The sequence below is a fragment of the Egretta garzetta genome, unplaced genomic scaffold, assembly GCF_000687185.1.
Source record: "Egretta garzetta isolate BGI_Z169 unplaced genomic scaffold, ASM68718v1 scaffold7, whole genome shotgun sequence".
Lineage (NCBI taxonomy): Eukaryota > Metazoa > Chordata > Aves > Pelecaniformes > Ardeidae > Egretta > Egretta garzetta.
Genome location: NW_009260350.1, coordinates 587202 through 600139, shown reverse-complemented (window position 1 = coordinate 600139; position 12938 = coordinate 587202). Strand labels below are relative to the sequence as shown.

Here is a 12938-nt window from a genome sequence, read left to right as displayed (position 1 = left end):
CCCCCCCAGCCACATCCACAGCTCCTGCCGAGAGCCCAAGCACAAGGGCCAGCTCAGATCTTCACTCCTTTCATTACCCATTCCTGTTCGAAGCTCTCTTACCTCCTGCCTCCTTGGTCCCCAGCTTCAGTGATACCCATTGGTAAAAGCTGTTGCAATCAAGGGACCCTGCAAAGAAAGAGTTAAAACCCCACTCTTAAGCAAACAAAAGAAAAGTGAAGGAGAATTACTACCACAACAAATTCAGTCACAGCCCAGATACTGGGAAAGCTGGTTTCAGTTGGAGGTGCCAAGTCTAAAGAGCACATCACCTTGCAGAACACTGCGTCAGGGCCAAGACAGGCTCTTGAAAAGTCTGCACCAGATCAGGGAAACGTCTGGAGATCAGGACCCTGCATGGTGGCCAGGGAGAGCCAGCAGAACCCAGGGATGCGGGCTCCAAGTGAACAGCTGCGTTCTGCACCATCTGCCTGTGGTCAGTAGTGGCATGGCAGACACTGCGGTGGGTAGTATTTCTTAACCAGAATGTGGGCCGTGGGCTGAGAGGGGGCCACCCACCGCAGCTCACCCCCATCACCACATGGAGAGGCAGCCCTGGTTGTGCCACTCTCCATCTTCCTCTCCCTGGGCAGAGCCCGATAGGGAACACTCACCCCTAGGCTGTGGCCAAAGCCGGTGCTTGGGGCTGGACTGGCAGCGCTGATGTAACTGCTGACCCCTGAGTCCTGGTTGGCAGCTCCATAAAGCTCTGCCATCGGCCCAGGGCTGGTGGTGCCCAGAAATCCACCGGTGCGACTGGGGGTGGAACCTATGGGAGGCAGCAAAACTACAGAGTGAAGATCCCAAAAATGTAACCCCATCCCACCCCCCTCCCGCAGCCCATCGCAAACCTCTGTGATAGGACACCGCGCCAGGGAGGAAAGTGGCAGTTACCTGTCCCTCGCACCACGGCTGCCGCAGCCGCTGCTGCCGCCATTGGTCCATACGCAGTGAGGGGGATTGCTGGAAAAGAAGGAACAGGCACCTCAGGGGCACTGTGGCTACATGAGAAACTCCTCAACAAGAGCCTTCATTTCCTGCTGCAAAATCCCAGACCCACACAGACATATTGGCTTAGTGCCTCACACAGGACATCCACAGATGACAACAGGGGAGCACACAGCCCTGCATTTATTGGTACCCTTTTGCACAGCAAATGTCCAGGGGAACTCACTAGCCATGCTCTGCTAAGCCCACCCCCTGGAGCAGCTGAGGGCACGACGTGGAAGAGCTGAACCAGAAGTGGGCAATTTCAGATGTATCCTGCTGCTACTTAGCTTGCAAGATGCAGTTAATCTGAAGCTACAGATCCAGATTTTGGCTGTAAACGTGGAGAAACACAGCAGCTGGCAGCTCAGCATCCTGAAGCTCAGCCCCTCCTCTCTGTCCCTTGGTACTATTCTTGAGTAACAGTTTAACAGCCTCTTTCTCCCTGTTTCTCTACTCTTCTCAAGATGCACCATTCCTCCCCATTCTGAGTCTTGCTCCTGAAGTGCTCAACCCCTTGCCGTTCAGTGTAGAAGAGCGGGAAACATATACCTAGGGAGCAGAAACTAGAAATGGCTTAATTAAAACATAAAGTCTTAATTTATATGTAGCAGTTCTAATTCCCAACTCTACTGCCACAGGCATCCAGCCCTCAGGGCAGGAGGCATCTAGCCAGTATGTTTCTCTTTGCCCTTAAAATGACTGGGTCAGCATTTCATGCTTGAATGTGAAATTCACTGTGATTCTGTTTAGAGCACCATAAAAAGAGGTCAGAACAAATCAATCGCGTTAAGGCTGAAACCCAGACTAGCTTATAAGGGAATATTTAGTAGCAGGCACCAGCCTGCTTCAAGCAAACGTCATATGAGGCTTATATCTGGGTTAGCCGCTCATTACAGGCCCTGGGCCAACGTGAGCATGTTGCTGCTTCGCATCACCCCCAAAAATGCTGTTCCAGGGAGGAAAGGCTGCTGGCAGCCACCCTCCTGCCCAATCATTGCTTTAACACACAGCTGAATGAATGCGGTTTTACTGAGAAAGGAGGCCAGGTCTTCTCAAAAAGACTCCAGTTCTTTTTCCAGGAAAAACCCTTCTTGCCTTTGCAGTCTATGTACTGAGACACGGGGTTTGTGTTGTGATGACAAAGCACCTGCATGTTAGCTCCCTGCATGCTGGAGCAATCATCCCTGCTTGTGCCATCCCCTCATCTCAGTTCCACTTGCCAAGCCCGTAAAGCGCAGCCCATTTACACGCACGCATCCACTTGAAGGCACAAGGGCCCTCGAGCACTGCACAGCTCGCTGGGCCTTTGTAGGAACGAAGGGGGCCCTGCCCTTCGTGGGACCAACTCCAGCCTATACATGGGAATCACAGCTCTTGGCCTAGCCAAGAGGCTGCACAGTGACTGTTTAACAGTAGGTAAGCGTAACGGCAAGGGAAGAATGCCACGATCCCCAGCTGGTCCTTCAGCGAGACACTCAGGACTGTAAGCTAACATGGCACCCAGCCAGGACAGCGGCATTAATAACTTCTTGTTGTACAGAGCCCTGGTGCACCCCAGCCGCCGGTGACAGCCAGGGCCCGGGCAATTCACCTCCGCTTGAAAAAGACACAGTGCAGCCGGGGGTGGACCTTGGAGGGAAAAGCACTTTCACTAAGTCACCAATGTTCCTCTACAAATTTTATGGGTTTTGCTGAAAAACACACATGTAAATACACACTGGGCCCGCGTCTCCTTTGCTTGGCAACCAAAAGGCTCAGAGATGGGGATCAGGTGCTCGTGTAGTTGCATACATGGTGTCAGGGAATGGTTTTATTAAGAGGGAGCTAGGATTTAGTGTCCCCCTACCTCCCTCAGGGCAATTTGTTCATTGGTGGCTGCCAACCTCAGCATCCTCAGGAATGGAGAATCCCTGAGGATTGACATGGTTCTGTGCCACAGAAACCCCCTCTCAAGCCTGTTTGTACTGATAATTCCAGGAGAGCTTCTCAGGAAGCTTTTCCACACCCTCATTGCAGAGAGATTCAAACCCTGAAACAGGTTGGGGCAAGGAAGCGCTGGAGAAGAGGAACACCACAGAAATGAGATGGCACACAGGGAGCAGGGTGCTACACAAAGCTGCTTTTCTACAACAAAAACCATGGACAGGACAAAGCTGGGGAAAACATGGCCATGGAGGGGAAAGTCAACAGAAGGAGCATCACCTAGAGAGAACACACCGCACACAACCCAGGGGCTGAAGATCCAGAGGGTATTGGCACTGTGAGGACACTGAGCCGAGGACTAGTCCCTGGAGAATGGTCCTCTGCCCCTGTTTCATTCCACAGTTCCCTACGAGCACTGCGGGACTTTACTGTAGAGTCCCACCACGCTTGCTTCTGTCCAGGAAGCCTGTGTAGGAGTAGCTGGGGAGCTACACCACCCGGAGCAGGGAGAGCATTACCTGCAGCCCCTCCTGCACAGGGAAATGGGATTAGAGTAACCAGGAGTGCCCCCACACCCTCTCCCTCCTCCCAGCACTCCAAATCTCGTCCTTGAAGCAGCTTGGGTTAAGGTCATTTGTAGGCCTTTGAGAAGTCACCCTGCTCTCTGCAGTTTTCCATATTTGGTTTACACCCAGCCTGGGGCGAGGAGCTAAAAATGAGGCAAGCAGCAGGAAAGGCCATCTAAGGATTACATGCCTTCAATTGGTATGCCCTGCATTGCCCTTCTCAGAGGCAATACACATGGACCTGATTGCCTCTCCATCTTTCCAGCCCCAGCTTTGGATGGAGCTCATACAGATGGAAGAGGAAATAAGGAATGTTTCCAGTCTAACTGCTCCATGCCATGGAGCAGCGACACCACTGGAACAGCCCAAAGCCCCCTTCTCCCCTTCCAGCTTGTGAGTTTAGGAAATGAGCGGGACTGACCTGTGAGCTCAGGGAGGACGGGGGCACTCGGGAGAGGGGTCCGCTCTACACGGAACTCTAAAAACGAAATGCAAGACAGCTTAGGAACTCATCAAACGCCCCGAGGGAGACCCCGCAGAGACAGCAGCCAGGGTCTGCTGGGGGAGCAGCCTGCAGCCAGAGTGCGACCAGGCCAGTGCCTTCTTTAATTTATAACTGGTGCTGAAAGGTGCTGGACTCCTGCCCTGGAGACTGAAAGGATCCACTTATCCTTAGAATAAATCTGGCCAAGGCAGGGCAAGTGCAAGCTTCACTGTGCAGCCTCAGGTCTGCCCTGGAGTACCGCTTTGCGACCCATCGAATCTGACTTCTTGGCTGCTGGGCCAGTGGTGCTCAGTGTGTGCCACACTCATCTGGGCATGGGTTTACAATGAGGTGCTTGAAGCCACTACAACTGAGACCCATAAACTGGATTCATGGAGAGCTTCCAGACAGCTAGGAGGCAACAGCAACTTTCAGCCACAGTCAGCCTGGGCTCACCTCAGGCAAAGAGGAAATCTCCCATTCCCAGCCCCTAACATCAAGACTTCATAAATAAACCATCACACTGAGGGATGGAGTAAGGAAGGGATGCTCAGAGTTGCCACTTCTCTAGAAAATAGCAAGTTGTTTCCCTGAGTGTGTTCTGCCTCATTCCCTTGCCTCACAGAGAATGGGAGGGAGAAGAGGCCCCTGAAAGCTGTGAGCAGCTGCGGCACAGCAGGTTACAGCCATTGCTTGCAGAGTCCATGTTCTGTGCATATGGTGGGGTTGGGAGCTTGAAACCACCCAGTTTGTGGGGGATCTGCAGCCCACCACCCCAGCAGATGTTTTCTGGAGGCTGTGAGTGGTCCAGGCGCAGTTCAGAAACACAACTGTAGCATTGCAGGCGCCTGCGTTTCGGGTGCCTAGGAGTTCCCTGGCCCATGGAAAGCCATGTTTTAAAATTCTGTGCTACTTTCAGAGTGGTGGCAACTCTGGTAAAAGAGAGACAGACATACACAAAGGCAGCAAGACAGGCAGAGCTGCAGGGGCCCTTCTGTGTCACAGCAGCAGCCCTACAGAGGAGGCGAACATAAAGGGCATCAGAGGAGCCTTGGGCTTTTCCTGCCACTGGCGTGTGAGGATAATCCTAATGAAGGACAGGCTGTTCCCACCTATTCCAGAGCTTCTCCCCTCCCCCTTCCACATGCGTCTCCAATTTAAAGAAAGACCAAACAGGGGAAAGGGTGAAAGAGGCAGAGCCTGGGTCACAGATCATGCCAAGGACTCCCGTCACCTGAAGGCAGACCAAAAAACCAAGCAAGGAGCACCACTCACCAGGGAACTGGTAAGTGTAGCCAGGTGCAATGCCAGTGTAACTTCGACTCGCGTAGGTGGCAGCTTGGAAGCCTGGATAACCTGGGGGAAGAGAAAAGGGCTCTGTTACTGCAAGCTTGCAGGGTCCATGTCCTCAGTGCCTGGCTGCTCATGAGCAATGCGATCATTAGTGTTAGAAAGCACAAACAGGGCTAAAAGCAGAAACCCCAGGAAATTGCTGGGCAGAATCTGCACACATGCAAATCTGCAGAAGAGTTTTAGCAGGCCCGTTTAGTTTTTTCCTCACTCCAAACATGTAAGGGCACGGAGATTTCCTTCTCAGAAACTCACAGCTCTGCAGACTAAAGCTTTCTGATGCATCAGCTGGATTTACAAATAGGAGGAGATCAGGGAGGTGAGGGCATTTGAAGAGCTGAATAGCTCTGAGTCACTTTTGCACTAGAAGTACTGGCAAATGCAGGCAGAGCGCTTCTTCCTGGCATCAGGCGGGAGGACAATTCCTGCCGCTCCCCGGGAAGCTGACCACCGATACAGAACAAGCCTGTGAGAAGGCAGGGCACTGAATGAGAGATGAGTATTTGATCTGAGATCTCCCAAGACATGCGTATGTGGATTTTCCAATGACTCAGCTTGAGCCTTGCTGCTTTAAATTCAGATGGCTTAAAAAAGGCAAAACCCAAAACCCCAAGCTGGAGATTTATTTTCCTTCAATAAGTCAAGTGAAAACATTGGGGAAAAATGCCCTTTTGGGGTTTTGTTCAGTGACTAACTGCTACTCGGCAGGCTTAGCAAGGAGAGCCAGGCTGAGTACAGCCTGCCCAGCAACACCAGTGATGATCCTGAGCAAACAGTGTGCGCTTGGTTCAGCTCAAGCCTGGCTAGAACGAATAGAGGGAGGGAGAGAAGCCAGGAACAGCACCCGTGCTCGAAGGATCATGACTCTCAGATCCAGGCACGGGGCTTTATAGACCTAGAAGTGGGAGCTATAAAGGACTTTTTTCTTTTTTTAAATCTTTTATCTGAACACATTTGCCTTAGAATCATTGACAGGCATGAAACCCAGCCTGCAAAACAGTCCCACGATAAGTGTATGGTTTTCCTTGCAATACCAGATACTTGCTATCCCTGAGAGGGAAGGAACAAAGTGAGACAAAGATTAAGTAGAACTTGAAGGGCATTTTTATAGTCTTTAAATGGCAGTGAGGACTTTTACATGGATGACTGTTTCAAGTGGAAGCTCGGGAGCTCTTTAATCAACTAATTCATCAGAAAGCCTGTAGAAGTATGGGAGGAAGATGCCTGGGCGCACACTAGTCCATGCTCAGTTCAGCTATGTAGTTGCATCCTATTCCACGAGAGCCATTAAAGAATTACAGTCTATATGCTACGGCACTGCAGGACCGTTAATGGAGTTGCAGAGGGCCAGAGCTGCCCAGCACATGGCTGTGTCTTGCCAGCTCCAGCTGTCACAGGGCAGCAGTGACAAGTTTGCAGTTTTTCCAGGTGCCACCAGAGGGCAAGTTGTGATCGCAAACAGGACCGGGCACCCCCCCAGCGTCCCCGGCCTTGCACCAGGGAGAGCTGCCCTTGGCAGCCCTGCCTGCTCTCGGAATAAAACCTTTAAGCTGCTGCCTGGCACGACCGGGAGGTGGGGAGGAGATCTGTCCTTGGGCTTACCCAGCATGCCGATCCCGAGCATGAAGGCATCCATCCCATAAGGCATGACTCGGGACCGCCCTCGTGCCGAGCCCGTTGGGGACATCACCTCCTTCGGCTGGGCTTTTTTACACTCAACCTGCCACAAGAAAGTAAGGATCAGGCTCAGCTTCCACCAGCACAGACCTCTGCCACAGAGCGCAGGCAGCAGCCGGGCTGCAGGCCAGGCAGGGCTGCCCATCGCGACAGCACTTCCCAGCCCTGGCCACTGCCGGCAGCCCATCCCACTGTCCCTCCCCAGCATCCCTGCCTCTGGCCTGCACACTGCCAGCCTTCCCTCTCGCTCTGCGGCCACCACAGGCAATGGGGAGCTCAAACACTGCTTTCCTCCTCCTGGTGCTGCCCTTGATGCTCTGCCTGGCCCTGCGCCAGGGCCTCAAAGCCTAGTTTTCCTCATTCCTGAATAAAGGTAACGCCTGCCCCCTTCCCAGGCCACCAAGAGGTTTCATGTAACTTTGAAACCTCCGAGTATTGCACAATTCCCCGTTATAGTTAGCTCTCCTCCTTGAAAGCTCAGTATCGTGCTGGTTCACCTCCACACTGCAAGTTTCTTTTTCAGACTGGCTGCCATTATTTTGGGGAAAAGACTCAATCCAATTCCCCACTGCAGAGAAAGCACGTCGGGACCCAAGTGCCTCACACCCCACCCCTGTGCCACTGCCCCATTCTCCATCCCATGTCTCTGTATCTCCTCCCCTGGGTTCTGCCCCAGACACTCACCATTTTGTTGTTGATCTCATGGAAGTGGATTTCACACACTTTTTCCACAATGTCTTCACTTTCAAAGGTGACAAACCCAAAACCTGAAGAAAGGCAAAACTCCTTGATCAGATCAGAGCTCTACAGTTTGCACCCGCTACCCACATCCTTTTATTGGCAGGACGAGAGAAGGAGCCACAGGCTTCTAGGATGGTATAATCAACCCTTTCTAAACCAGCTGTCACTCATATTCCCTCTCCAGCAAATCCTGCTTTTATGCACAAGAAAAACAGGAGCATCCCCTCATAGACTCCCCTTTCCTCCTCATCCTGTACTTCCCACCCTCTCTGAACCCAACTGCTCTCAAAATGAAGTATATTTTTTAACTTTGCTATTTGCAAGGCAAACCACATGGCTGATAATGCCGGGGAGGATCCCAGCAGACAGACGCTCACACAAAGAAAGTCAGTGGAGAAATGAACAGCTGCTTGCCAGGACATCACCATCCTCGCTAAACACACCCCACCAGCAATAACACCCTGCACGTTTCCTCTTCAGTCACCACTCACAAAGCCTTGTCTAAGCAGGCAAGTATAAGAAATGCAGTTGCACAGAGCAAGACAGATATAAACAAGCTAAGCGATTTGCAAAGTTTCACTAAAGTAAGGTTAGTATCTGGGGTAAAACAGGACAGGATGTTCCTGGCCCCTGGCCCACACTCACACCTCCTTTCTCTCACCAACCCCTTTGCTGACAGTTTTGGCAAAGACCAGCTCGGGTGGGCAGACTAAACTCCTCTCAGCTGACTGCAGACGTTTCCGGAAAACTGAGGCAGATGGGAAGATGTCTTTAAGCTTGTCTTACAAGCAAGCTGGGATTAAGCAGAGCTTTCCGCTTTCCAGAACTGGCCGATTCCATGGTGCTTCAAAATAACTTTTAAAAAACAGACAGGGATCTGCTGCCCAGAACCCCACTTTTTCTCCATACTGCCAGAAAAGTTTCCCTCCATAAACTCCTCTGTCTGTCTGTGCCCGGGTAGTTTCACACCATTTACCTCAGCACCCGTGAGCAGAGAGGCTCGGTAGTTCAAGAGCCGAAACCAGTCCTGAGCCGCACCAGACTCCCACCAGGCCTGCTGCACCCTGGACAGAGCCCCACGCTGCCAACACAGTGGCTAGCAGCTCCCCCTGCTCCTTCCGAAATACCCGACAACTCTTTAATTGGACTAGTGACTGAGAGGCACTCATGGAGGAACAGAGGTTAACACTTCTTCCCTTATAAGCTGAAGCTGGAACAACATCCTAGGCCAGGCAATCAAAGTAGATTTAATGGCTTTAGAAAAAAGGAAAAACCTGAAGGGCACACAGTGTAGCAAGAGCAGAAGGGAGCGTTCCCTCGCCGATCCAGGGGCAGAGGTGCTTGGAAGTGCTTCAAACACCACCCAGACATGAGAGTGGTCCAGCACAGGGCTGTTACTGGCCCCAATTTGGAATACACCAAAGCTAAGTTTGCAGGTTAAGTTGTTGCCAATAAATCTCTGAGCTGATGCATTACTTGCTAGTGTCAAGCCCTGCCGCGCTCTGGGGCAATCGGTCTGCAGACTCACCAGGGGAGCGAGACGCAGGGACACCCATGGGTGGGCTGGGTCCAGATAGTGCAAATATTACAGCCTTGCTCCCATCCTGTAACCAGACTCCACCAGCAAGACTTGGGTAAGAAAAGGTGACCTGGGAGCATAAGCGGGCTCCGAGCCGAGGAAGGGGAGAGAGGCAGGCACTCTTCATGCTCTCGTGTCAGCTTTCCCGGAGCTCAGATTACTCGGGACAAGGTAAGACACACTCTGCAGGCTGGAGCCATGGAGGTAAGCGGGCAGGGGAGGGGGCCGCCTCCTCTCACATATCTGCAACTCGGCGAGTTTACAGCACAGGAAACGCACTGGACAAAAGCTCTCTGTGCTGCAAGGGACGCTGGTAAAGGATGCAGATGCAAAAGGATGGGGCGACTGGAGGCAAGATAAAGAGCAGCTGCGACCCACATGCCCTGCTGCTGGGACACTAACCCCTCCCTAGGCAAGGCAGGAGGCAAACCCTCCACAGTTCCCTCTCCTAAGGCCAGATGACCGCTCTCACCTCGGTGTCGGTTGGTCGTCTTGTCGAACATCAGCATTGCATCGTCCACCTGCAAAGAGAAGAGCTCTGGATCAGACTATTGCCGTTGCCACGAGCATCCTCCAACCCATTTGTGCAGAGCTTCCTGGGCCTCTCCAAACCAGAAGGGATCAAGACAAGACCTCCCATCCCCAAGAAGGAAACAGGGTGTGCATGCACACAATCATCAGCTACCATACCACACACGTCCCCAGGCCACAGCCAGCATGGTCCCCCACCAGCCCGGGGCAGGTGCTGCTGGGCTGAGCCCCCTCGGCCCGGCCCCTGGCAGCAAGCGACCCCGATTGTTTGCCTGCGGCTCCAGCCGGGGGGCAAGGAGCAGGGAAGGCATTGTTCCCAAATCCCAGCCTCAAAGGAGAGGAGAATTAAAGGGGGGGAGAGAAGCAAAGCTGGAGAGGGGAGAGGAATAAGGGGCCTCCCAGCGACAGGGGAAGCGGAGGCCTCAGACAACAGAGCCTGCCTGGGAAAGCTGGGAAGCGCCCCCGCCCCCACCCCAGAGGAGCCTTTCCTCTAAGTGAGGTTTCCCACTGCTGGAGGCTGTAATTAGAGCAAATTTACTGCAAGGCCCGAGCAGGGCTGCCTTCCCGGGGGGAGGGGCGGCCAGATCCCATCCCCCAGCCGGCCTGGGGCTGCTCTCCTCCCCGGCGAGCACATCACCGCCTGGTGCCACTTTTCCCCCCCATCTTCCCACTGGGTGTTGCCTTGCAGAGACGCATCTGCACCGCTCCGCAGGTCAGGCCAAGCAGGGTTAAAAAATACACTGCAATCCCCTCCGTGTAAGCCCCGGTGTAAACCTGTCCCACTGACCCATCCCTCGTCTCTAATACCACTGCCTTAATCCGATTATGAAACTGGACATGCAAGTGCTCAGGGGAGGCGGCAGCAGTCTCCGGCCAGCAGCTGCCCCGGCCCTCCTCCTCCTCCTCCTCCTCCTCCTCTTCCTCCATGCAAGACAGCCGCTCCCTGAGCAGCGAGCCCCGTGCGCCCCAACTCCGTGGAAGGATTACTCCCTTGCCTTGTCCCCAGAAAGCATCTGCATTACTGCCTTCTCCAGAACAGCCTGCCGGTGAGGGCCGAGCCCCAGTGCAGGCACCTACCAGCTTCACTCGTGGAGAGCCCATGGCCTCAGTCAGGGAAGGGAGAGGGCTCCTAGCCTCAGCCCCCCCAGGACAAAACAGGAACACCCGGCTCCACCTCAGTGCCAAGAGGATGGATAGATTCCTTGCTAATGTGCCACCACAAGCAGACAGAGATCATCTGTGATGCCCTTGGGCTTGTCCATCATGTCCACCCCGCAAGAGCCAGGTGACAACAACCTGGCTCCAGCTCATCCCGCGCTCTTCCCATCCCGGCTCAGCCTCCCTCGGCCAAGTCAGCAAACACCTGAGAAACGTGCCAGGCGTCCAGCCAGAGCCACGGGGGACATAAGACTTCACACAGACCCAAGGCAACACCTCAGCAGCTTTCCAAGACACAGCCAGCACACCACGCTGCCATTCCTCATCACTGCTCACTCCTGCCCCTGCACCATTTCCCTTCACGGTGCCAGCACAAATGTCATGTGCTGGGGGAAACCTGATGTGCCTTAAAGGCTTAAAAATATTTCAGGAAGCTTTACCATCTGTTTTTGCTAGTTTTTAAAGCTAGATCCATTCCTCCATCCAGTTCTCAGAAGGGCCGGGCACATAGCTGTCCTCCCCAGTAAACCTGGGAGAAAGTTGCGTCAACGGCACCCTGCAGCAGTGCTGCTCCTCAGGACTTCCACTCAGGTAGCTGAAGCCCACAAACCCATCGCGATGAGAGATGGGCACAAGAAAGAAAAACCCAGTGGGGATGAGCACAGCCCAGCTGCTGACTTGCTCTGTCTGACCAGCCCCAGCAACCTCTTCTTCACAGAGCCTGGGCGGCGGTAGCAGCTGCAAGTGGCAGAGCTCCGCACACATCCACACACAAAACCACCTCACAGCGATGGCCTGGGCAATGTCCCAGGCACTCCCATGGCACTCAAGCACTCAGAACCAGAAGACGTGCAACTGCATCATCCCAAATTGCATTTGGCACACCAAGAGGAGAGCTGCAGCCTTCCTCTGTCTGAGCTTTTTCCTAAGTTTCTGCTGGTGCTTTGAGATCAGGTGTCTACACAGCACCCCAAAACGTACTCATCTTGCAAAAACATAGAATCATAGAATCATAGAATGTTTTGGGTTGGAAGGGACCCCTAGAGGTCACCCAGCCCAACCCCCCTGCAGGAGCAGGGACACCGCTAACTAGATCAGGCTGCTCAGAGCCCCGTCCAACCTGGTCTTGAATGTTTCCAGGGATGGGGCCTCCACCACCTCTCTGGGCAACCTGTTCCAGTGTTTCACCACCCTCATTGTAAAGAACTTCTTCCTTATATCTAGTCTAAACCTACCCTGGTTTAGTTTAAAACCATTACCCCTTGTTATTTACAGTAACACATGTAATCTATTTGAAAGCTGTTTCCTGACATGAACTAAATCTTAGATAGATATCTATGCATATATACACATAATATGTGAAATAGTCTCACCCTACGCAACTCTAGGGCCCCAACTCTATGCGTAGCTACAACTGGTGGCTTTCATTGACAACAAAACCTATACAGGAGCATCTTCTCATCTCCTTCCAAGGCAACGGGTGAGATGAGTTGGGTGGTCTCAGGCAGCAACGCAACCAGTGATGTGACATAAAGCAGGGCCCCACAACCCAGGAGCCTACAGAAGCCAGCAGGACAGGCTGCAGACCGGAGCACACTGCAGAGCTGGGAGAAAGGCCTCACCTGCATCCACAGGGAGCAGCTACTTCCAGCACCCTGCCCAGGGGGTCTGGCCTGACGCCAGGTCCCTCCTAGCTCTTACCATCACCTCGCCTGGCGCTAGGGGAGGGCATGGGAACTGGCTGCCTCAGGTCATCGGGATCCCAGAGGCCCAGCGCTACCCAAACACCCGGGCAGACCCTTGCACAAAGCGCTGACTGCTGAGGGGATGGAGGGTACCATGGCTGGCTCCCACCAAAGCCCCAGACCCCAGCAGGCCCAGGACCCAGACAGGAGGCAAG

At 53.4% G+C, this 12938-nt stretch overlaps 1 protein-coding gene across 1 annotated transcript in view; it reads right to left on the bottom strand.

Moving 5' to 3' along the window:
* The window catches only part of MSI1 (musashi RNA binding protein 1), a 28535-nt gene that overhangs the window by 945 nt on the left and 14652 nt on the right, over positions 1–12938 (bottom strand). The window contains exons 5-12 of the mRNA XM_009642834.2: positions 9822–9870; positions 7714–7796; positions 6955–7072; positions 5278–5358; positions 3940–3996; positions 934–1002; positions 654–808; positions 103–168 (exon numbers count right to left, since the gene is read on the bottom strand). Of these exons, the coding sequence (XP_009641129.1) occupies positions 127–168; positions 654–808; positions 934–1002; positions 3940–3996; positions 5278–5358; positions 6955–7072; positions 7714–7796; positions 9822–9870 (654 nt within the window). The 3' untranslated portion in view covers positions 103–126. The remainder of the gene's footprint in view (positions 1–102; positions 169–653; positions 809–933; positions 1003–3939; positions 3997–5277; positions 5359–6954; positions 7073–7713; positions 7797–9821; positions 9871–12938) is intronic.